Source organism: Colias croceus, chromosome 15, assembly GCF_905220415.1.
Source record: "Colias croceus chromosome 15, ilColCroc2.1".
NCBI lineage: Eukaryota > Metazoa > Arthropoda > Insecta > Lepidoptera > Pieridae > Colias > Colias croceus.
This window is the reverse complement of record NC_059551.1, coordinates 4,542,378-4,566,863: the sequence shown is the minus strand read 5'-3', so window position 1 is coordinate 4,566,863 and position 24,486 is coordinate 4,542,378. Positions and strand designations below refer to the sequence as shown.

The 24,486-nt window shown below is 36.1% G+C and overlaps 2 protein-coding genes across 9 annotated transcripts in view; one reads left to right on the top strand and one right to left on the bottom strand.

Moving 5' to 3' along the window:
• The window catches only part of LOC123697877 (dual 3',5'-cyclic-AMP and -GMP phosphodiesterase 11), a 194,564-nt gene that overhangs the window by 2,703 nt on the left and 167,375 nt on the right, over nt 1–24,486 (bottom strand). For 7 of the 8 annotated variants that reach the window (XM_045644442.1, XM_045644444.1, XM_045644437.1 and 4 more), the window contains 9 exons: nt 19,803–19,961; nt 9,539–9,673; nt 5,213–5,362; nt 4,879–4,929; nt 4,271–4,525; nt 3,255–3,364; nt 2,325–2,513; nt 1,631–1,859; nt 134–217 (listed from right to left, as the gene is read on the bottom strand). In XM_045644442.1, coding sequence (XP_045500398.1) covers nt 134–217; nt 1,631–1,859; nt 2,325–2,513; nt 3,255–3,364; nt 4,271–4,525; nt 4,879–4,929; nt 5,213–5,362; nt 9,539–9,673; nt 19,803–19,961 — 1,362 coding nt within the window. Of the gene's footprint in view, nt 1–133; nt 218–1,348; nt 1,424–1,630; nt 1,860–2,324; nt 2,514–3,254; nt 3,365–4,270; nt 4,526–4,878; nt 4,930–5,212; nt 5,363–9,538; nt 9,674–19,802; nt 19,962–24,486 lie in introns of all 8 variants that reach the window. The other variant, XM_045644438.1, reaches the window with a different exon arrangement.
• Nucleotides 11,775–17,840, top strand: LOC123697882. The gene is made up of 2 exons (XM_045644450.1): nt 11,775–12,195; nt 17,607–17,840. Exons 1-2 carry the CDS (start codon nt 11,829–11,831, stop codon nt 17,618–17,620), a joined length of 381 nt encoding a protein of 126 aa, XP_045500406.1. The 5' UTR covers nt 11,775–11,828; the 3' UTR covers nt 17,621–17,840.

The following is a 24,486-nucleotide window of genomic DNA, read 5'->3' as shown; positions in this document are numbered from 1 at the left end:
AAATCTTACATTATTTTATCGTGGTATAGGAAATATGCAAGGAAAAATTCATGTTTTCTCAGAAGGTAATCTATTTTACTCGTTAATAATAATGTGGTACTAATTCATAGATTTTATGTAACAAAATACATACCTCGTATATTGGTAGACAAATGGTATCGATGAATTTGACTTGCATAGCAGGCAGTTGATCTTCTTTATCTCTGTTCATTATGTCCTGTAAATAAATAAAAAATATTTTATAAATATGTATCAAACACATTATATTACTTCGAAAAATGTTTCTGACAGTTTTGCAGCACTAATATTACAAATTAAAACTGTTCAACAAACGAATGCCTTTAAAGCCTGCTGTAAAACTACTATAAGGTAAGAACGATGTACAGTCCCCAAGACAGGGGAGTTGATCAATCTATAATATAAAAATGAATCGCAAAATGTGTTGGTAAGCGCATAACTCGAGAACGGCTGAACCGATTTCGATAATTCTATTTTTATTATATTCCTTGAAGTACTAGGATGGTTCTTATGGAGAGAAAACGTATACATGTACCACGGGCGAAGCCGGGGCGGACCGCTAGTCAGGTATAAAAAAAATATATTTATTAAACTAGACTATGTTTATAAGGGCGAAAATCTTCACAACTATCATCATCCATCTAGACATCTATCCGCCAACCGTCGTTCCACGGGCCAGGGCTTGGCCATCACTACTTTAAGAAAAATAGTCTCTAAAACACTTACAATAGGGGTCAAATTCAGGTTCTGCCTCTCCAAATCCCCTTGTCTGAAGAACTCGCCCGCCACTAGTGCTGCCACCCGTAGTTCTACGGGCCAGGGCTTGGCCATTACTACACAAGTAAAAATAGTCTCTAAAACACTTACAATAGGGGTCAAATTCAGGTTCTGCCTCTCCAAATCCCCTTGTCTGAAGAACTTGCCCGCCACTAGTGCTGCCACCCGTAGTTCTACGGGCCAGGGCTTGGCCATTACTACACAAGTAAAAATAGTCTCTAAAACACTTACAATAGGGGTCAAATTCAGGTTCTGCCTCTCCAAATCCCCTTGTCTGAAGAACTTGCCCGCCACTAGTGCTGCCACCCGTAGTTCTACGGGCCAGGGCTTGGCCATTACTACACAAGTAAAAATAGTCTCTAAAACACTTACAATAGGGGTCAAAAGTAAAAATAGTCTCTAAAACACTTACAATAGGGGTCAAATTCAGGTTCTGTCTCTCCAAATCGCCCTGTCTGAAGAACTCGCCCGCCACTAGTGCTGCCACCCGTTGTTCCACGGGCCAAGGCTTGACCATTACTACTTAAACCAAAACAGTCTCTACTGCACTTACAATAGGGGTCAAATTCAGGTTTTGCCTCTCCAAATCGCCCTGTCTGAAGAACTCGCCCGCCACTAGTGCTGCCACCTGTCGTTCCACGGGCCAGGGCTTGGCCATTACTACACAAGTAAAAATAGTGTCTAAAACACTTACAATAGGGGTCAAATTCAGGTTCTGTCTCTCCAAATCGCCCTGTCTGAAGAACTTTCCCACCACTAGTGCTGCCACCCGTCGTTCCACGGGCCAGGGCTTGGCCATTACTACTCAAGGGAAAATAGTCTCTAACACACTTACAATAGGGGTCAAATTCAGGTTCTGCCTCTCCAAATCGCCCTGTCTGAAGAACTCGCCCGCCACTAGTGCTGCCACCCGTCGTTCCACGGGCCAGGGCTTGGTAATGGCCGCCAAGTCACACGCCGTCATCAACATGGCGCGCAGTAGCCCGCGTCGCTCCTCACACTCCCCCCACATGGGCGTCACCGTTCTGTCTTTGCTCACTAGCTCTATGAAGCCTTTGCGTTTGCTGTAAGTGATAATGTTTGATATATTATGAGATATGTAAGTATATTTAAATTTAGGAATAAATTATATCTATGAACTTAAAAAATTATATTTCTCTGTCTAGCGAGCTATCACAATGTGCTGTACACTTTTCTATATTTAACATGAAATAACAATAGGGGAATGTAGGGGAACAATTCTATTTTAGTTTTTTAAGAGTTGGCTTCCAACAACTTTATAATCAGCATTTTTATAGCATGTTAACTTGTCATGTCAGCATGTAAGCAAGTAACTTGTCCATATTACTTGTAACAAGTCTATTTGATACGAAGATAACATTTTTACAATAAAATATACGATGACTGAATAATACAAAAAAAAAAAAACTATAATAATAAAATTAAACAAAATAGACACATGCCAATATGTGAAAAAAATAACATAGGTCAAATAAATTACGTACTAATTACAACTAATAAAACCTCACCTAAAATACACAGCCAAGTCCGTAGACAGTATAGCGTCCTCCAGCACTTTGACCACTTTCTCATAGTCTTCCGAAGACAAATTAGCGAGTATCTGGTTGCCGGGCGAGTTGAGAATCATGAGGCACTGGTCGAAGTGGTGGTGCTCCATTGTGGACGTGGAGTATAGTTGTGCGAGCGGGGATGATGCTCTGGAAATTAATAATAAAGGATATTAAAAAAACAATGTTTATATCTTATCATTTTTTACATAGGCGTATAGCTAATAGACTAATAATCTTATAATATAAAAATGAATCCCAAAATGTGTTGGTAAGCGTATAACTTGAGAACGGCTGAACCGATTTCGTTAATTCTTTTTTATTATATTCCTTGAAGTACGAGGATGGTTCTTATGTAGAGAAAACGTAAATATGTAGTTACCACGGGCGAAGCCGGGGCGGACTGCTAGTTAACAATATAAGTGACACCCGTTTTAGGCTAAGGTATAAGAACTTGCCTGTAAAAACAGGCACTAGCCTCTACCTCAATTAAGGAATTGTATGGAAAAATTTTAATGTGGTAAGGTATAAGTAAATGTTAATGTAAGAATTGTGAAGAAAATAAATACTCACAAGATTAAGTGTAAGCAATTTTTTTTTGCAATTTTTGTATAAGAAAGTAGTACCTATTCTAATGTAAAAAGATGAATGATGTCCATATGATTCAACAATTTTTACGAATACGGTGAACGTGTGTATTGAAAATAGATGGATAAAAAAAAAGAACAAAATGATCATGTTCGTATACTATTAATAACATTTATTAAGGAGTAGTGCATTAAATAAACACAGAGTCGTTTTTTCTACAATTTTATATCTTTTTTTGTGGTCTAACCATATATTTTTTTTCGCGAAAAGTGTCTTAACGTATGTATAACAAACAAAACTTACTTAATTTGGAAGGAGTTATTCGTCCCCCGGTGGTCGAGATCGTGACAGAGGCAGCCAATGATCAGCGCCAAGCATTCCAGCTCGCCGAATATCTTCCACCACTGAGTTTCCTGAAATTAAGTTGCATTTCTATCATGGAAGTTTGATATCGAACTAGTTTATAATCTTCGAAGTGAATATTATTTCAAATAAGGCAAGTCCATAGAATAACTAAAAAGAGGTTCACATTTAAAAATTTTGTTTCCACTGGGCATGCAGAATAATAAGAATTTTACTAGTTTCTACGTGACGAAAACAACATAATATATAGACCCCAAAAAATTGGTAAATATTTTCTTGATTTAAACCTTTTTTATCGCTTCTATTTAATAGCCACGAAGCAACGTTACGTTGACTGCCTCTTCTCTACTGTGCTGTCAAAAAAATCTCTATCTGGCAGGACACAGAAGGCTAATTCGAGAAAAAATGGAAAAAGTTTCCGCTGGTTAATTGTGGCGCGTGACGTCACTCACCGTCAGTATCGCGAACATCATCTGCGCCACGTTGAACGCGTGCCGCCAGTTGTGGCGCGTGACGTCACTCACCGTCAGTATCGCGAACATCATCTGCGCCACGTTGAACGCGTGCCGCCAGTTGTGGCGCGTGACGTCACTCACCGTCAGTATCGCGAACATCATCTGCGCCACGTTGAACGCGTGCCGCCAGTTGTGGCGCGTGACGTCACTCACCGTCAGTATCGCGAACATCATCTGCGCCACGTTGAACGCGTGCCGCCAGTTGTGGCGCGTGACGTCACTCACCGTCAGTATCGCGAACATCATCTGCGCCACGTTGAACGCGTGCCGCCAGTTGTGGCGCGTGACGTCACTCACCGTCAGTATCGCGAACATCATCTGCGCCACGTTGAACGCGTGCCGCCAGTTGTGGCGCGTGACGTCACTCACCGTCAGTATCGCGAACATCATCTGCGCCACGTTGAACGCGTGCCGCCAGTTGTGGCGCGTGACGTCACTCACCGTCAGTATCGCGAACATCATCTGCGCCACGTTGAACGCGTGCCGCCAGTTGTGGTAGGTGACGTTGCGGTAGTTCTTCTTGACGCTGAGCAGCCACCGGCAGAGCACCGCGTAGTCGATGTGGAAGCGCTCCACGAAGTCGAGGTCGAGGAACATGCGCAGGCACGCGCGCAGCGTCTCCTCGTCCGACATGTCGATGTCGTCGAACGCGAGCTCGTGCAGGCTGAAGTGCGCCGACGACGGGATCCGCAGGCTCTGGAATGGTATTGTATATTAGATGAAGTTGTAAGAAGGTGCAATGGTTGTTGGTAACAAAACACTTTACTTGACTGTACGACGACTAACACCGAAAGAATTTATTTTATTAATAATACCAGTATTAGTATAGATTATATAGATAGTATAGATTATTTCGGTGTTAGATAGCCCATTCATCGAGGAATCAGGAAGGCTATAAGCTATATCATCTCACTAAGACCAACAGGATCGGAGCACTGTGGGTAAAACCGCAGAGCACAGCTAGTGTAGTATAATTTAGCTGTTTAATTAAGAGCGTTAAATAAAAAACGCCATTTGTAAAGACTAGGCTATAAAATAGGTTAACTTACCCGTAACCTTTGCGCGTCATCTAGTGATGCTGATGCGTGGTAACTTAAAACCTGAAAAATTATTGCGAAACAATGAGCTGTTGTTAAATGACATATCAATCTTTAAATTATCTATATTTAATAAAAAAACGTGCTATGTACCACACACGGAAACCAGTTGCCAAGTTTTTAAATTATGTCCAAACAATGACAATATATTGAGTGCACGCTACACTACACAAACTCTTTCTCCTACCATAATTTCCAATTAAATAAAATTCATAACTAAATGGCGTTTCACACAAATATGTACTATCATAATATTATAAATCGGTAAACGGTTATAGATACTCACATCCAAAGTGACACTCTGTTTCGCCATGGCCGTGATAGCCTTTTCATACATATGCGTGTTGTGTATCCCCATGCCGCAGAATATCGCGAACGCTTCCACGAAGTTCTCATCGTTCTTGGTAAATAGTAGGTCGTCGAATTTGTTTATTAGCTGGAAGAAGTAAAATAAATAAAATGTATTTATTTGTGAGACAGTTTCGATGTGCTATTGGTAAAAATAGGTATCTACCATTATAATAATAAACCTGGTATTGTTTGAAATTAGTTATTGGTACCACAATAATTGTTATAATTTCGAATACCGTAAAATAACCCCTACAATATTCAGTAGTTACAATATCAATATAATTGCTAGTATAAAGAAAAGAAAAAGAAAAATTCTTTAAAACTGTCAATTCATTATAACCCAGAACGTAAAATATCTTAACAAAATTCGACCGTGAACTCGTGAATTAACATATTACGCCGACTCATTTACATGCCGCTAAGAATTCAAAGAGATGAAAACGTCTGCCAACAAAAAACCACATTGACGACAACGCTTAAATAAAATATAACGTTTATCGTCCTCTTTTTTCAGACTTTCTGTAATCCCATTTAAGATAAAGGCTCTAGCTTCTAAATTTATATAACCTTTTAGTTAAAATTAACAAGTTACAAACGCAATTGGTGAAAGAATCTTATTTTCCTACGCGAAACAAAGTTGCCGACGAACCTTTTCTAATTCCATATTCATAAACGAACCCTTTAAACCTTCGATTACAATGATTGTTCGTTAAGTAATTGCGTGAAGGTATATTATTTATTGTTACAATCGGAAACTTTTTATTTCGTAAATTAGGTAAGATTTTACAACGCTACTTTCGGTCAAGCAGATTTTACGTATTTTACCATAACTTATTTTATAGTATCTCAAGAAGATCAAGGATTAAAGGTAATCAAGTTACCCAGCTCTATCTTCAAGATAAGAACGAAGGATAATTTATTCCTCCCCATACAATACCTATATACCTACAAATGACAACAGAATTTATTAAAAAAAATTCCGCATTAAACATTTCCACGAGAAAATAAGGCGCTATATCACTTAAATGGGTTAATTAGAACCAGTTTAGATTTGTAACGCGTAAGCCACCGAAGCCAGCACGCTGTATCCTTGTTTTGTCGCATACGACCGCAATGCGCAACGTTACCCACATTTGCTCAACAATCGTTTGAATTTTTCATTAAAATTGTTAGCCTAAGGCTAAGCGCGCACCACGACTTTATGCAGCGTGATTATTTTATCGCAGAAATACAACGTATGAGTTACTATGACAATGCGCGCACATGCGATTAAATAATCACAGCGATTTTAAAATTGTGATTTGTCACATTTTGCTGCGACTGCTCGCGACGCGATTGTCGCCAAAATGAAATGCAGAATATGAAATTCTATGGTTCCGCGCGCACTGCGATAATAAAATCACACAATCGGGCCCGGCCGGCACTTCACTTGTGTTGCGTCTGTCCAACAGTAAACATCGTAGTGGTATAGGTAGGTACTGTTTGGTAAACATAAATTCAGTAATCTGTCAAAGGTTTGAATTTATTTATTTATTTAACACTTTATTGTACAAGAAACAATATACAATGTATATAACAATATACCTACATAAAGGTTACAATAATAAAAAAAAATAAAAAAGCACAAAGGGCGGCCTTTTGGCGGAATTTTCATTCTATAATAGCCAAAAAATTTTTTGGGATACATCCGAAGTTCATTGTATTTCTGACTAGCTTTCCACCCGCGGCATCGCCCGCGCAGTCAAAGAAAAACCCGAATAGTTGCCGTTCCCGTGGGATTTCCGGGATAAAAACGATCCTATGGCCTTTCTCGGGTATCAAAATATCTCTATACCATATTTACAGACAGACAGAGTTACTTTCGCATTTATACCTAATATTAGTATGGATAAAAGAAACCTTTGACATTTCTATCTGCTGTAAAAGTATGAGTCAAATATTGACGAATTTTTTTTTTTTTTTGCTATCCTCTAAAGTAGTAAATAAAGACAAGTAACTTGTACGAAATCCATGATGAAAGTGAGTAAGAATCACTATTAAATTATCGTTGTGCGCGCACCGTACTCTCTGCGATTTTCTACAGCGCGATTTTGAAATCGTGTCGCAAAAATTAAAATCGTGGTGCGCGCTTAGCCTTAGGCGCGCGCACCACGACTTTATGCAGCGTGATTATTTTATCGCAGAAATACAACGTATGAGTTAACTATGACAATGCGCGCACATGCGATTAAATAATCGCAGCGATTTTAAAATTGTGATTTGTCACATTTTGCTGCGACTACTCGCGACGCGATTGTCGCGAAAATGAAATGCAGAATATGAAATTGTATGGTACCGCGCGCACTGCGATAATAAAATCACACACTCGGGCCCGGCCGGCACTTCACTTGTGTTTCGTCTGTCCAACAGTAAACATCGTAGTGGTATAGGTAGGTACTGTTTGGTAAACATAAATTTAGTAATCTGTCAAAGGTTTGAATTTATTTATTTATGGTTACAATAATAAAAAAAATAAAAAAGCACAAAGGGCGGCCTTTTGGCGGAATTTTCATTCTATAATAGCTAAAGAATTTTTTGGGATACATCCGAAGTTCATTGTATTTCCGACTAGCTTTCCACCCGCGGCATCGCCCGCACAATCAAAGAAAAACCCGCATAGTTCCCGTTCCCGTGGGATTTCCGGGTTAAAACCGATCCTATGTCCTTTCTCGGGTATCAAAATATCTCTATACCAAATTTACAGACAGACAGAGTTACTTTCGCATTTATAATATTAGTATGAATAAAAGAAACCTTAGACAATTCTATCTGCTGTAAAAGAATGAGTCCAATATAGACGAATTTTTCTTTTTTTTTTTTCTTCTTATCCTCCGAAGTAGTAAATAAAGACAAGCAACTTGTACGAAATCCATGATGAAAGTGAGTAAGTATCACTATTAAATTATCGCTGTGCGCGCACCGTACTCTCTGCGATTTTCTACAGCGCGATTTTGAAATCGTGTCGCAAAAATTAAAATCGTGGTGCGCGCTTAGCCTTAGTGTTTAAGTGCGTTCTGGATGTTGATAGTGTCATTTATTTTTTAGGTGTACATTTTTTGCGAACTTTCAGCGCTTGGTTACTGTTATAGTCGTACTACGCAATGAATAGAAAAACATACAAGGAAAACACACATTATACGAGCATTTGAGTACAATCGATATAATTGCCCAACATTATCTAACAACAATTTGAGTTTTTAAACAACGCATTTTTTTAGTACATATAGACTACAGCTTCAAACGCGGTAACTATTATTTATCCACCTATCAATGGCGAAAATACGTACAAACGTCAATATTGTGTCTATTAAAGTATTTAGTGTTTGCATCATATCCAAACATGTTTGTAACCAAATAAATTATTAAAGGAAAGGTTCAATTTCGATGAAATCCTAGTTATTGATATTATCTTTTGAGGTACATAAGTTTCACAAAATTTCTCGATGTAGAAAATGTTTCTTGTTTGATACATCGTCAGTTACAAATAAAATATCGTTTCCTAGCCTATCGAAAATTAATTAATCGATACCAAAATATCAAAACACTGCAAGAATTCAATTAGTGTTTTGATTACAAATGTTTGTAGGCGAGCCGTTTCTCCTTTCATGTCAAAGCTTATTAAAATCTGTACTTCATTTCGGTAATTAATACCGAACGGAGAACGGGCTCTTTGTGATTTATTGCTAAGCTTTCTACGCAATTTCTCCAACAAAACAATTCCTAACGAGATTTAAATTATACTTCACGGTACTAGTTATATAAAAGTATCCTTTATACAATGTGTACTAAAATAAACCAAATTCTTGTAAATATAATAGGATATTAATTAATTCTCGAATTCCTAGTTCAAAAATATAAGTTCTGTTCAAGTCTCATAACGCTGTGATTATTATCGGCGAACGTAAATAACTTGAAAAATGTTTCTCAAGAAACTACAATTAAATTCAATTCAAAATTATTCCAATATAATTATAAGAACTTTAACTTCTTTCTTTCTCAATTAGAAGTAAAAAAACTCATTATTCAACGTAGGAAAAACTTATATTAGCAGAGCGACAGAACGGTTTAAATTAAGGCATGTTTTAATTTCATAATAAGGCTGATAGCGATCCACAGATCTGTCAAAAGTTCACAGCATCCTCACAGATAATTAAAGCAATCCTCAACACGAGGTAAAACAATATAATTCCATAAGTCCCATTTAAATTGCCAAAACAATTACCTGTATGACACCAATGATCCGTCCCTCCGAGTTTTTGATCGCCATACACAGGATCGTGTTGTGCTTGAAGCCCGCACCCTCGTCCACTGAGGGATCGAAACGAGCGTCCGTGTACGCGTCCGGTATGTTTACTGTCTGTGAAAGATTAATTAATTATTTAATCTATACTATAATAATATTATAAAGCTGAAGAGTTTGTTTGGGCGCTAATATCAAGAACAAGGGATGGGACTTGATCTTTCAGTGTTAGATAGCACATCTATGGAGGCAGGCTGAAACCCTTGGGAGCGGACAAATGCATGTACAACCATCAGGTTTGTTATAATTAATGTTATAAAACATTGATATCTTAATTTTAGTAGTAATGCATAAGAATTGTCTATAAATATTAGGTGAAGAGATCTACCATTGTTATTTTAACAAAGAAAAATCTATTAATATAGCTAGATAGTCAGCTTGTTTGATGAATGAGTTTCTGGAACTCTATAAATAGGAAACTAAATATAACAGGGAATACGAATAGAACTTAATATTATTTACGCTAAGGAATCTCGGTTTCAAAGCAAAAATAGAAACAACATATTTCCTACAGGTAGAATTAAACTATCAATTCGTTATGATTTATCACACATATCATCACAGGATTACACTATGTAATACCCAGGTAAGGTATTAGGTAATTACAGTAATCCCGTTTTGACATCAAGGTTGCTGAATTTAAGCAGCATTTATTGAACGCCGATTTCTGTTTAAGCTTTATCTATACCGCTGAATACCGAGGGATTTCTGGCGATTAGCCTTTAAGCTGCCTCTTAGCATATTGCTTCATCTTTTTCAAGCTTCATTTATAAAATCGCGCTACTTAACGTTAATACTAGTAGGATTGATTTTTTATAAATATTCATGGAACAAAGGAATTCTTAATTTGTTTATAGGATGAACACATAATCTATGAACAACTTATACCTATTACTACTGTCTACTACTATCTTTTTCTAGGTTCGAGTTAAAAAAATATTAAGTCTTATATAATCAATATAATATTGTAATTATTAATTATATACCTACAGATAATTTGAGTTTTGGGTTAGCCCAAAAGATATAGGCTGCTAATGCTCTACCTTCCAAATTACACTACAACCGATAGAAACAGACTATGATTGAAAATGCTGCAAATTGCAAAGGAAAAGCCATGTAATTCTACAATACTCCCTATAGGAAGGCCTTATCATCACCCTCACAATATGAATATAGTTAATATCTATGAAATAGGTTGCTCAGCATAACACTTCACCATTAGTTAAATATTTCCTAAATAAACACAAAAGGGACGCGTGAATTTTGTGCAAACATATCCATCGTTATCCCGAATGTCAAATTGGCGCAAAACAAAATACGTAGACATTTTGCGTTATTTTATGACTATATAATATATCTGGGGGCACGGCAGTGCCCCCGCCAAGTCGAGCAAAAAAAAGCGGCACGGCCGTACCATCCTTTTCTCGAAGCAATTCGGGCCTTTTTCGACCCCCTATAATTCGGTTGTGGATAAAGCAAGAAACCTGAATCTTCAGTAACTAATCCGGCATTGTATAAACACGGAATATTTAAAATTTCAGTCAATTTGAACCAGTAGTTTAAGAATGACAACTTGTTAAAGTTTCTAAATTTTGTCACTCACTGACTCACCGATCATCAAAAGTCCAAGGCACTTCTAGCAGACTTAGAAGCTTCATATTTGGAATACATATAGAGTTTAGTGTCTTAATCATGGGAAAACTTAAATATTTTGTAATTTCGGTCCAGTTTTCCAAATACACCAACTGCATCAATAACTTTGTAATCCCATATAAATATATGGGATTACAAAGTTATTTATGCAGTTGGTGGTTGGTGGTGGTTATAAATTTAATAGGTGTAGATAGGTACCTGCTACCATATGAGGCAAGGGAGGGGGTATAGGGTGGGTAAGGGTGTGTTTAGCCCATGAAACTGAACAACATTATTACTTGTAAAATGGTCGACGTAATGAAAAACACATGATTGGACATGTCTTGAAGTACGAAAATCTAATAAAACAATATATTATAATTTAAATCTGTTATATATAAATTGTTGGCGCGACTAGCCTCCTTACAGACAGACTGGCCTCTATTTTACTCTATGACTGACAAGCAAAATATACGCCAAAATGACAGAACAATGAAATGTGAATGCCTTCGAGCGAGTTTACGTTTAAGTATTAATTGTATTCTTACATCTTGCATATCTACCAGTACTAGTAGTCGCAATGGATTCGGAAATACTGTATGTGAATGACCATCCATGCCCACACCGGATTGTCCGTATACCTGGTGATGGTTCGTGTCTATTTCATTCTTTGTCATTCTCTATGTATGGGAATACTGAGTCGTCGTATGAGATTAGACTTGCTATAGTGGAGTATGTGGTAGCGCATTGGGACGAGTTCAAAGTGTATACGTGTGACGAGCACGGAGACCCCTACATTGACGCCGACCTGTACTCGACGGCAATGGTAAAAACAACTACCTATGGCTCCGTGTCTGAACTTATGGCTGCCGCAGCTTTGTATCCGTACGCTTTCGAGGTTTACGAAAACGGCCTTTTGAGAGGATCATTCGGTGGTGATTATGGAAATCCGGTGAAACGTTTACGATTTTCTGGTAGTTACTTAGGCGGCCATTATGAAGTGCTCCTTCCAGAAGTGCCTCCGAATGATGATAATAAGGATAAAAATAATACAAACTTGCCTAAAAAGGGGGGAAGACCTAAAAAGGTTATAGGAAGACCTAAAACTTCGTCGCTCTCCCGTTCTCAACAACTTAAAGAAGCGGCGGCTCGTTACCGCCAGAACAACCCCGAAAAACGTAAGGAGACATTAGCTCGTTACAGTGCTTCATGTCCGGATGTTAACAGAGCAGCTGTAGCGCGTTACACTGCTTCTCACCCAGAAGTTCACCGAAAAGCAGTGTCGCGTTACACTGCTTCTCATCCTGAAGTTAATCGAGAAGCGGTGTTACGTTACACTATTTCCCACCCCGATGTTAACCGTGAAGCTGTCCAAAGGAAAAGATCAAACAAAAAATTACAATCTCAACTAAAAAATATAGAAAAAATTACTCAAGCGCTAACAAATAAAATTAAGGACAGATTAGAAGCGGAGAAACTAATTAAATGGGTACTCCATAACAGGCAGCAAACTTTAGGAAACTTTAATAAAACTATTGATAAATTAAAAGATAAATTTAAAGTATCGTTAGAAAAACTAAATTCTTGCCCTTCAGATAGTTCTTTAAATGACAAATTCGAATGTTTTATTGGAAAATCAAAACATAGAAGTAATCAAGAGCCATATTACGCAGGCCAACCTTACAGTTTATTACATAACCAGGACAAAGCTATCAAAATTGACAATACAGGAAAAGCTGTCTTTGGGGATGTTAAAACGCATGGCCATAGTTTAGTTTGGTCTTGTAATGATCTGTGTGCACTAGATGAGGACGTAATCATACTATTAACAAACATTTTCGAAAGCCTGGTAAACAAAAGTGTAGCTCAGTATTACACATTAATTGAAAAAGGAAACATATTTGAGTACTTAAATTATATTAACACTATCAAAGCGCATTTTCCTCGCCTAAGAACAATTTCAAGAGAAATTTATCAAGTACTGAGTATTTTTAACATTTTAAAAGATATTGACGAATCATTGGAAAAATCTGACGTCAAAAAAATAAAAGAACACGGAATACAACAAAAAGTTGGAAGTATGGCAGTGGAAAGTGAAGAGTCACAGGAAATTATAGAGGATGAGATCATAAATAAGCATAAAGCTGCGTTTAAATCTCTAAAACTAAAGTGTCTTGAAACTCCAAAGCTAGAGTGCATGTCATGTATAAAACTTTGTTATTCAAGAGATGTTTCATCTCTGAACAGATTAAGAAAGGCTATAGACACTAGTATTTGGAATAATCTTCTCGACTACTATAAAACCAACAATCTAGACCACAGCCCGTACATATGTCACTCGTGCTTACAAAAAATTAGAGCAAATCAACTGCCAGCAGCTTGTGTTCTAAATGACCTATACGTTAGTATTGCTCCACCACAGATAACCGAGTTAAATGACTATGAGAAGATATTAATTCAACGCGCCAAAGCATTTCAGGTGGTAATGCTAATGAATCCCGTTGCTAACAAACATATACCTAATAGGAACATGGTGAAAAAAGTAAAAGGCCGAACTTTCCACCTTCCTCTGCCGATTGAAGAAACTTTAAAAAAACTGCCTAGACCAGAACACCCTATCACTAACCCTGAAATATTTATTATGGTACGAGGTACGCCAACAAAATCTAAAATAGTGTGGGAGGATATTGTAGATATTAACAAGGTTTACCAAGCCTTACAATATTTAAAAGGTGTTAATGCTCTCTACTCTCGAATACAATTGCCGCATTTACCTCAACAATTGATTGATTATATTAACGAAGAGGACAATATTCATCATATCGTAGGCCAATTAGAATCTCAAGTAGATAACGTTGTAGAAGGAAACGGTGGGCTACTAACACAAGTTACATCAGAAAAGGAGGCGGACTATGAACAATACACTATTTACCCCTTGCATGAAAGGAGGAGAAACGCTCCTATTTCCGAACTCTATCAAATGCTGAAAGTCAACGCTGCTCCAATTGATTCCAGAGATAAGGATTTAGATGTAAAATGCTTTCCTGATCTTTATATTGAAGGCAAATATGGTCAATTTTATGATCGGCAGCAAAAGCTAACATCAAGTGAGTATATTAAAGCAAGATTAATGTCAAAACACTCTCAATTCCGCCTTAATCAACAATATTTATTTTTTCTCCTTAATGATGCTAATATACGTCAAATAAATTCTGGCATTTTCTATAAAATGAATTGCGTTAACCAAAAACAAAAGCTTACAGCTGAACAGTATTTTGAGATGCTTAATAAAGATGAATTAGAAGGTGACTTAACAGCAATATTTGGTAGATTACGAAATACAGAACAGTTCTGGAAAAAGCCAAGGAATGACGTCAATTGTATGACTCAGCACTACGGGCCAGCAACCTGGTTTCTTACCATAAGTCCTTCCGAATGGATGTGGGAAGACTTAGGTGAGTACCTTAGGGCAATTAATAGTCCAGAAATGGCTAGCAAGAGTATTAGCGAATTGGTTGCTTTAGATCCCGTCTCCACTTCCAGGTTTATTGACAATAAGTTCAAAGCCATGTTAGAATTCATAATGTCAACGGATGAACCGCTTGGAAAAGTTATTCATTATTTCTGGAGGCGGGAATATCAGTCACGTGGAGCGCAACACTTTCACTTAATGTTATGGGTAAAAGACGCCCCCATACTTCATGAGTCCTCGATTGATCAGGTTGCATCATTTATTACAAAGTATGTAACTTGTGCCATACCGGACAAGAATCTTTCACCAACGCTCTATCAACGAGTCACGTCATATCAGACCCATAAACATAATCAGTATTGCATGCGGCAAAAGAAAACAAGAAGAGGTTTCATAAAAGTTTGTCGTTTCGGATTCCCTCGCCCGGCCACAGAAGTACTTACTATTAGAGATTTAATAGAATCAATAGCTGCAAGAAAGACATTGTCGCCTAACAGTAGGCTCTACAATATTGTACGCAAACAAGAATGGTCTATGGTTAATGATTATAATCCTGCGATTTTGCTAGCATGGAATGGCAATACAGACATACAATACGTTGGCGAAAAAACCGCTATTTTAAATTATTACGTCACTAAATATACCACTAAGAGCGAGAAAACTCACGCTGCTGATATGTTTCAAGACATAAACTCTACGAAACCTTTAAGAAGCCGCCTATTTAACATTGGTCTTAGAGTTTTATCTAGTAGAGAGTGCGGTTCTTTGGAAGCCAGTGACACTCTACTAGGTATTTCTTTGTACGGCACAGATCCTTCCACAACTATTCGATGGCTGGACGTCAACATCTTTCGTAACCGGCGTGTTAAATCTAAGTCTGATATGATGATACTAGAACCGGAGTCCACCGATATTTATTACGAGTCATGGATCGATGACCACTATCCTAAACGGCCCAAAGAACTAGAGGCTACTAACTTATACAGTTTCGCTCAAAATTACGATATTGTGAAAACACGCCCAGTCTCCTCTGAAGTGGAGTGTTACGAGATAAATGACAGTAAAAGGTTCCTCAAACGAAGAGCTAACCCATATTTAATCAATCACTATTTCTACAACCCAGAACAGGTACCAGAAAAATACTTTTTCTCTTTACTTCTTTTATTCAAGCCATGGCGTTCCTCAGATGAGCTTAAAATAGGGTGTGAAACTTACACGGAGGCGTTTAATTTGGTGAAAGAAGAATTAAAAGAAGGAGTCAATTATGGCAATTCAATGATAGAGTCAAGATATAAAATACAAAAGGCATTTGAAATGATAGAGTCTAAAGTTGCTGAGATAAATGAAGATAGGGAAATGGTTGATGATGACGATGGTCCTGAAAATCCTCTAGACTTTGAAGCCGTGGAAGCTGCAAATGCCATGGACGACTTTCAGAGAATCAATATCGCTGAAGAAGAAGAGACTGATCTTCACAGTATGATCGCAAAACTGAATGTAGATCAAAAAAGAGTCTTTGATATGATCATAAATAAAATAGACACTACTGATAATAGCGCTGACGTTTTACGCTGTTTCGTCAGCGGAACTGGTGGCACTGGTAAGAGCTTTTTAATAAAAACCCTAAAGGTTTGGGTTAAGACGCATTTAAACAAAAAAGTGGCAGTTAGTGCTCCAACAGGCATAGCTGCCTTCAATGTAAATGGATTGACAGTACATAGACTATTGCAGCTGCCTGTGGAACACAAGCAAACACCAAAGTACAAACCACTTTCTGATGAAGTACTCCAGGTTTTAAGATCAGATTTGAAAGAAGTAGTGTTGTTTATCATAGACAAAGTGTCGATGATATCCAATGTTACTTTAACATATATTCATTTACGTTTGTCTGAGATATTCGACACAAGTGACGATCAGAACGGGTGGTTTGGAAAGAAACATCTTGTAGTTTTCGGGGATCTCTTACAACTTCCACCGGTAAGAGAAAAGTCACCTTTTGAAAAATTGACAAATACTGAAACTAACAAATTGCTAGGTTCCCTCAGTATGCCCAATCTGTGGATTGAACTGTTCACATACGATGAACTTACAATTAACATGCGGCAGATTAATGATTCTGACTTTGTTGATATGCTAAATAGAATTAGATTAGGTGTGACTACAAAAAAAGACCGCGAGTTACTCTCGACTAGATTATTAACTCTCAAGTCCGATTCAAATGAAAACAGATTAACTGAAATAATTAAACACCTCTCGAAACTTCCTGATGATACCGTTTGCTTATTGCCTACAAAAAATATGTGTCAACAATTAAATACTGCAATGCTAAGATCTCTCCCACATCCTGAAATAAATCTTATAGCTATAGATAGCATTGATTGTCCCAGGTACCTAACAAAAAGAGCTCGTGAATGTATAAAAAAATATGAAGACGATGCTTCTATGACTGCAGGTCTAGAAAAGAACATAATTATAAAAATAGGCGCAAAAGTCATGTTAAGGCGAAACATTGACGTGAGTCTCGGTTTAGTTAATGGATCTATCGGTATAGTGCGAAAAGTAAAGGTTGATCCTGAAAATTCAAAAATAATTAAGAGAATATATATCACATTTAATAATGAACCTAATGCATACGAGCTTGGTCCGGTCAAAACTAAATTTGAAATTATTAATAGAGCTTATGTTCATCGCGAACAATTTCCCATATGTATAGCCTATGCTATAACTATACATAAAAGTCAGGGCCTAAGCCTAAGTAATGCGCTGATGGATATAGGTTCTGCAGTGTTCACATCCGGTCAAGCTTACGTGGCACTTTCGAGAGTTACAAGTCTGGGCGGTTTACATCTCATTAATGTCGACTTTGGAAGTATTAAAGCGCAGAAATCATCAATTTGTGAATACAACAGATTAAGAAGTATTTACCGTCCAGACTTGTCAAAAATTGAGACATCAAAGCCTCCGAGAAAAGCCCATAGAGACAGGGAGTGGGCTTTGAGAAAAACTGTGGCTGAAGCTCAAGAAGTAGTACCGGAAAAGAAAAAGAGGAAGACTACATATAAAAATAAGAAAATATCATAAGACCTTTAACAAAATTCGTTAGAAGTAGATGGTATCAAAAAGAAATGCTCTACAAAAAGAAGTGAGATCCCATCAAAAACATCCTGTAAAAAACCCAAGTCTCGCAGCTCAGTCTTTCTACCGTCAAAAGTTGTGAGATCCATGTAATACCAAGTCGGTTAATCTATTTAGTGTCTACTTGAAGGACTTTCTGTCTTAAGTTATTACATAAGTTATTATCATGCCAATATTAAAAATATTTAACGTTTTAAACAAATAGATCGACTTGGACATCGCTTGATTTGATTATTAGTATGTATCACACTACACAGCACGACGGGCCAGCGACCAACAGGAACGAGAGTTTCAATCGCGTGAGGCGCGAGAGACTAAAGAATCTAATATAATATTGTAATATTCATTTTGTTTTCATGCGATGTCCAAGTCGATCTATTTGTTTAAAACGTTAAATATTTTTAATATTGGCATGATAATAACTTATGTAATAACTTAAGACAGAAAGTCCTTCAAGTAGACACTAAATAGATTAACCGACTTGGTATTACATGGATCTCACAACTTTTGACGGTAGAAAGACTGAGCTGCGAGACTTGGGTTTTTTACAGGATGTTTTTGATGGGATACAGGGTTACAGGTTAAGTCGACCTATTCCTGTTAAGAGCGTATAGTAGGGGTCAAAACAAATTGATTTGATCTTATACCATATCCAAAAGTTAGCCGTTGAAGAGTTATTGCAATTTTAATTTTTTTCTTGAAAATGCCACTTTATCTTAGCGTTTAATTTTTTATTTTACTTATTTGGTCTGTTTTTTTTTTGAGTTTTTATGTAAAGGTTGAGTTAAACAATAATTCTCAGCAATAAAAATCCATATCGCTGCAAACAATTCAAAGAAATGGCTTTTAATCTAAAAATAATGACATTAAAGTAATTTAGTTAACTCGTTTTAAAGAAAGATATTGAAAAAAATCTCTATGAAAATGTCTCTGCAGATGTTTTTAAAAACATGTGCATGTTCTAAGCTATGTAAAAAGGTATGATAACCTCAGGTAGCATCCGTAGATTCCAAGAAATCGGGGATAAACATGGGACAGTGTTAGTAAAGTACAACATCAGAATAAATTTTGTCATAATTTATTTTTCTTAAAAACTTTACAGTTCCTGCTCAACATGACTTCCTCTATTGCGAACACATATTCGAAACCTTTTCCGCAGAGTACTGTTAGTCAAGAGCCAATTAACAACTGGGGTAGTCACCCCAGTTGTTAATTGGTTCCTCATCTTATTGGCTGCATCGATAATTTTTTGTCGTAAAATATCAACAGATGGAATCGGGTTAAAAAAATTACTGGGAAAACTACCATAACGCTCACTATTGGGCTCCGAAAGCACGTGGAAATCCTAACAAGAAGAATCCAAAAAAATCACAAAGACGATTCAGTCTTAATGTGTGGATGGGGATAATTTCAAATAAATTAATTGGACCATACTTCCTTCCGGACAACCTAAATGGTGAAAATTATGAGACCTTTCTGCGCCAACATTTAAGCGACCTACTTGAAGACATACCCCTGACTTTGTTAAGAGACATGTGGTTCCAACATGATGGCTGCCCTGCACATTACAGAAGAAGTGTTAGAGAATGGTTAGACATCAACTATCCAAACAGATGGATCGTAAGAGGTGGGCCCATACCATGGCCGGCTAGAAGTCGAGACTTAACCCCCATGGGCTTTTACGTATGGGGGCATATGAAGAGTCTGGTGTACAATGAGCCGAACCCGATTCCATCTGTTGATATTTTACGACAAAAAATTATCGATGCAGCCAATAAGATGAGGAACCAATTAACAACTGGGGTGACCTGACTCGATAAAAATTGCCCATGTAATTTAATAAAAATATAGCTTTTAAAATAGACTAGGTACCTAACTAGGTACAGTATAATTTTTTTCTTCTTTGTCATAATGTACATTATATTCATATTCAGCATATACTCTTACCTCGCCAGTAGTAGCGACATATCCCGTGATACCAATGTTGATGGGGAACCTGCTCTCATACGGTGACGTTCTTGGTGTACCAGGCTCTGCATCATCACCCGCCTCCAAGTCGAACACTCGAGAGAAACTGCCTTTCGACGCTTCGTGCACTAGGAGCACCTGGAATATGGGAAATTATTTGTGATGCTGGATATAGTACTAGGTTTTTCTTCGTATAATTATTATGTGATCTGAAATATGTTAAGCAAATTATAAAAATGTAACGATACTGGATATAGACAGACAACCACACATTCACATCACACTAACACTCACACACACATACACACGCTCACACAAAGGGAGATTTCAGATTTAACTGTTAAATTATTTATTAACCTTTCTTACTGTATTAATATAATTCACCAAAACAAGGAATACACTCCTTCCTGATATGTCATTTAAAAAATAACTCATTTATCTAGCTGTAAGTACCTACCTTGTTTTGTAATCTTAATTGGCTCATAGTTCTGTATCAATTTATTAAGAAATGTTATTTACTGTAATGCTGTATGATTACGAAGAAATAAATAAATAAATATTATCTTCTTATCAATTTTGTATTGACAGGTACATTCAGATAGGTGTCAAAATGATAATAAAATTTGAATAGATAACACGCTTTATATACGATTGATAGATACATTTTAATTGGCAGTAATTTGCTGTACAAATATTGCTGCAAGGTTATCAAAATTAAGATGCAAATGAGCCATAGAGCTGTGTAAATATTTGATCTGAAGCAACTGCATTTACATGTAAATATAGTAGTCAAAGATAAACGCGCTATCATTCGAATAAATTCTAATAGTTTTAATTTAAAGTAATTTCTATGAATGTGTTTCATTTACAAACATTTTTTTAATTAATTCATCGCAATTTATTTTGGTCTAGGTCTTTTTATTTGCCTGCAAAATCATCTGCACAGTTTATTTATAACTACACTGTTGCAGAGAACTAGCTTTAAAATCGTCTAATTAAGTTTTGAACGTGTAAGTCCCTCTCTATTTACTTTATTAAAACAGACAGAGCAGAAAATAAACAGCCCTCAGGAGCTAAGATGCACCGAAGAAATAGTCAAACAATAATAGTACAGAAAATTAATTAATTCTCAGTGCCATAAAAGATCTGCAGAACCTTAGATTTAAACAACGCATTACCAACTATCCAATCAACAATAACGTTATTATCTTGAAAAGCGGCTTATGAATTTTAATGGGCATTTATCTGTTTCTCTGTAAACAAAGGCTGTATTAAAATTTGATTTCACTCTGCAAACAACATTAATTGGGGTCTCGAGGTAAATATATTTCTCTGGACTATATTGCCGAACGAACGAATTGATCATGTTCGCTCATAAACGTAAAATGAATTGTGTATAGCATTGCGGGTAGTCGCCATTTTGTTCACGAAACTCACAATTGAAATTGCCCTGTTATGAATTACGAACTTTTATTCCATTTTAATGGTAATTGGTGTAAATTAAGTTTTATTTCAACTGCCGATGCTGAAATTCAATTAAATTAGTATGCAAAATCCCTCGGTGGTTCACGTTTGGTTTTAATGCGAGGTGGCTGTATTTTTTTATTGGAATTCGATTTCGGGACGTTCGCATAAAGGGAATCTAATAAAAATCCTAATTAAATTTAATCAAGAAGTTTAAATAGATACGCTCGTAGAGCTACGTAAATTACTAGATATCTCGTTCGCTTCATTTGCCACTATTCTTTGGATACCTACACCATTTTCAATGAATAGCATTTTCAAAAATATTGTTTTTACATGAAACAAAAATCCAATTTTCTCACAGTTAGATTCTATAGATTTTCATTATTTCTTATAAGAAAGTAATAAAAATAGTGTTCCTCTGCAATATCTTCTAAGAACATAAATAATGACGTCACAGAATTCGCCCAGTCGCCGGACCATGGCAACAAGAATAGATTCTCCATTAAAGGGATTTTTTCATCCTACTTCATTGTTGTTACGCAATTAAATTTTTCTTGGATGAGGTCCAATAAATCTTTCTTGAGAATAATGTTTACCTTCTTGAACGGATTTACGTCATATGCCATGGTATAATAACATTTATATTAAGGTAAACGCAGCTATCAACGACCCATCGAAAATCTGAAGGTATTACCGACCTATAAAAGTAATTCGAAATTTAAACGTTTCCAGAACTATTCTAGCTATAGGTAGGCAAAGTTATACACGAATGTATTAATTGAGCATCGTATACTTTAACGTTAGAGTGAGTAACTGAGCAAAAAAGAGTTAAAATGCGTAAGTTGCTGCGGGGTAGCGTGGAAGCAGGACGTGTCGTACTGTTCCGTTGTTCCTTCGGGTAAGTACTGTGAGTATCTTTTTAAGACATTTACAAACAAATGACATCTATACTTTAATTTATATTACTAAATTTCAATGCATTTAAGTGTCAACTTTTCATTTCTTACAACATTTTATTAATAAAAAGTAATTTGAAACGATAAAACTTAAAATTAAAATGGGACGGTGTTAGCTTCACCAGTTTAAGTCGTGGCAGGTATCAACGACCCGTAAGTCGGCAATGGCAGCAACGTAACTTTTTGTTTTATTTTCTTTTATGTTATTATATCACACTAACACAAGTGGTCTTATGGACCAGTTTAAATCTAAGCTATGAGTCTTCATAAAAATCTATTAGCGACTAAACTTTTTTGTCTAGTGTTGTGTCTTTTAGCGTTGTCAATTTATACAAAGTTATGATATTTTCGAGGATCCCTATCGAATAGTTACAGTAGTAAATCATTGTTTTTTTTTGTTTAAACAATATGCATTTGTTCATATTTTGTATGACATTAATCAATTATAATCTATTTTATAGTCTGATGGTCAAATGAATTAAAATAACCATTTTTTTATGGGTCGGTAATACAATTTAGGTTTATACTTACATACTTTAATACCGACCCATGTGGGTCGGCAATAGCAACTATAGGAAGCTATTACCGATCGAATATAGATTGTTTAGTTTCTCATCTACAAATTCAAATTCAAATTGCTTTATTTGCAGAATGTAGAATAAAGATGTTTGTATATACAGATAATATTGATCCTTAAACATTCCGCTCGTAATTGAGCGTGCAAATATATTTTTATTACTTTTATGACATAATAGGTGCCTATTAAAAATTATATTTTTTTTTGGGTTCAATTAACATAAAACATATAATTAGGTATATTTTTTCCAGAAATATGGAGCCACGAAAGCGGCGAAAAGTATTCAGTAAAACACAACTCGCCGAAGCAATCAATCAAATAGCATAACGAAATATCCTAGAGTTTGAAATCCTTAATTTAATATATGTACATATATTAATAGTATTATGTTGATTAATTTAAAAGTTTGTAATTATTTAGTTCATTACTAAAAAGTACTCATTTGTTTTATTAAAAATAACTACAATAAAAAAATACGAATATATTTGCATTTTTATTTCATTTTATTAAGATCGGTAATCATCATCATCACTAGCTTCTATACATTCCATTGCTGGAAAAAGGCTTCCTCTCACATACGATCGGGAATAGCTGCATAAAAATCGTTAATAGCTTCACAGCCGTTTTTATGGGTCGGTAATAGCAACAATCGACTAAGTCACATTGTAAATTATTTTTTACAAGATAATCCTTTATTAGAATGTATTTACTTCAATAAATACATTTTTTATACATAACACTAGCATATAAAATGAAATTATAAATCTTTAGAAGAACCAGTATACTTAAAAAATATGGTTGATTTTGAAATTGCCTTAGAGGGGTCGTTAATACCTGCGTTTACCCTATTGTTCTCAAGAATATCATGTTGAAAGCAGAAAAATATAGACCTGATAAATAACAGAGAAAATTATATTCATTACAGTCTATTAGACCTCTAAGGCGTGGTATAATAAAGCCTCTTAATTACCGGTAAGGAAAAAAATATATGAGGCAGCGTAAGCACATTGTATTCACTAGGGGCTAATAAATATTGACTTCACCTCGAGTACGGGGAGGTGTAATTTATTTATTTTCACACATTAATATAACTTTTGCAACGTTCGCTCTATGTGCGAGTCATAAATTAGGAATGCACTAAAAGGAGAATAACCACAGGAGGCGATACAAATAGCTGCAATGCATAATAGTACGTAAAATATCTAAAATAGAATGCAAGTAACAAATAATGATATTTTATTTATAGGATAGTTGTGTCACATGCAATTGTTACTACACTTTGTGAGCTGTAACCTACATTTCTAAACTGCTTACAAAGACAGTTTCGAAGGCTTTCAAGTGACAATTGAATAAACTACTTCAGCGTAAACGAAAATGCATAATATAGTGAGCCTTTCAAGGATTTAAAAATAAATTGTTAAGCTGCAACTGGGACGATATTGCGAAGCGATTGCAGGTGGCAAGGGATGATTTCTAGTTAGGATTGAGTTTTGAAAATCTACCGAATAAAAATCTGTCTAATTTGCTATTTGTATATCCGTAAATAATAATATGAGTTATTGATAACACAATGTATCAAGTGTGAGATACAATAAAGGTAATGAAGAACAATACGAAGAATTTCAATCACAGTTCTCCTAACACCACAAAAATAACGAGGATC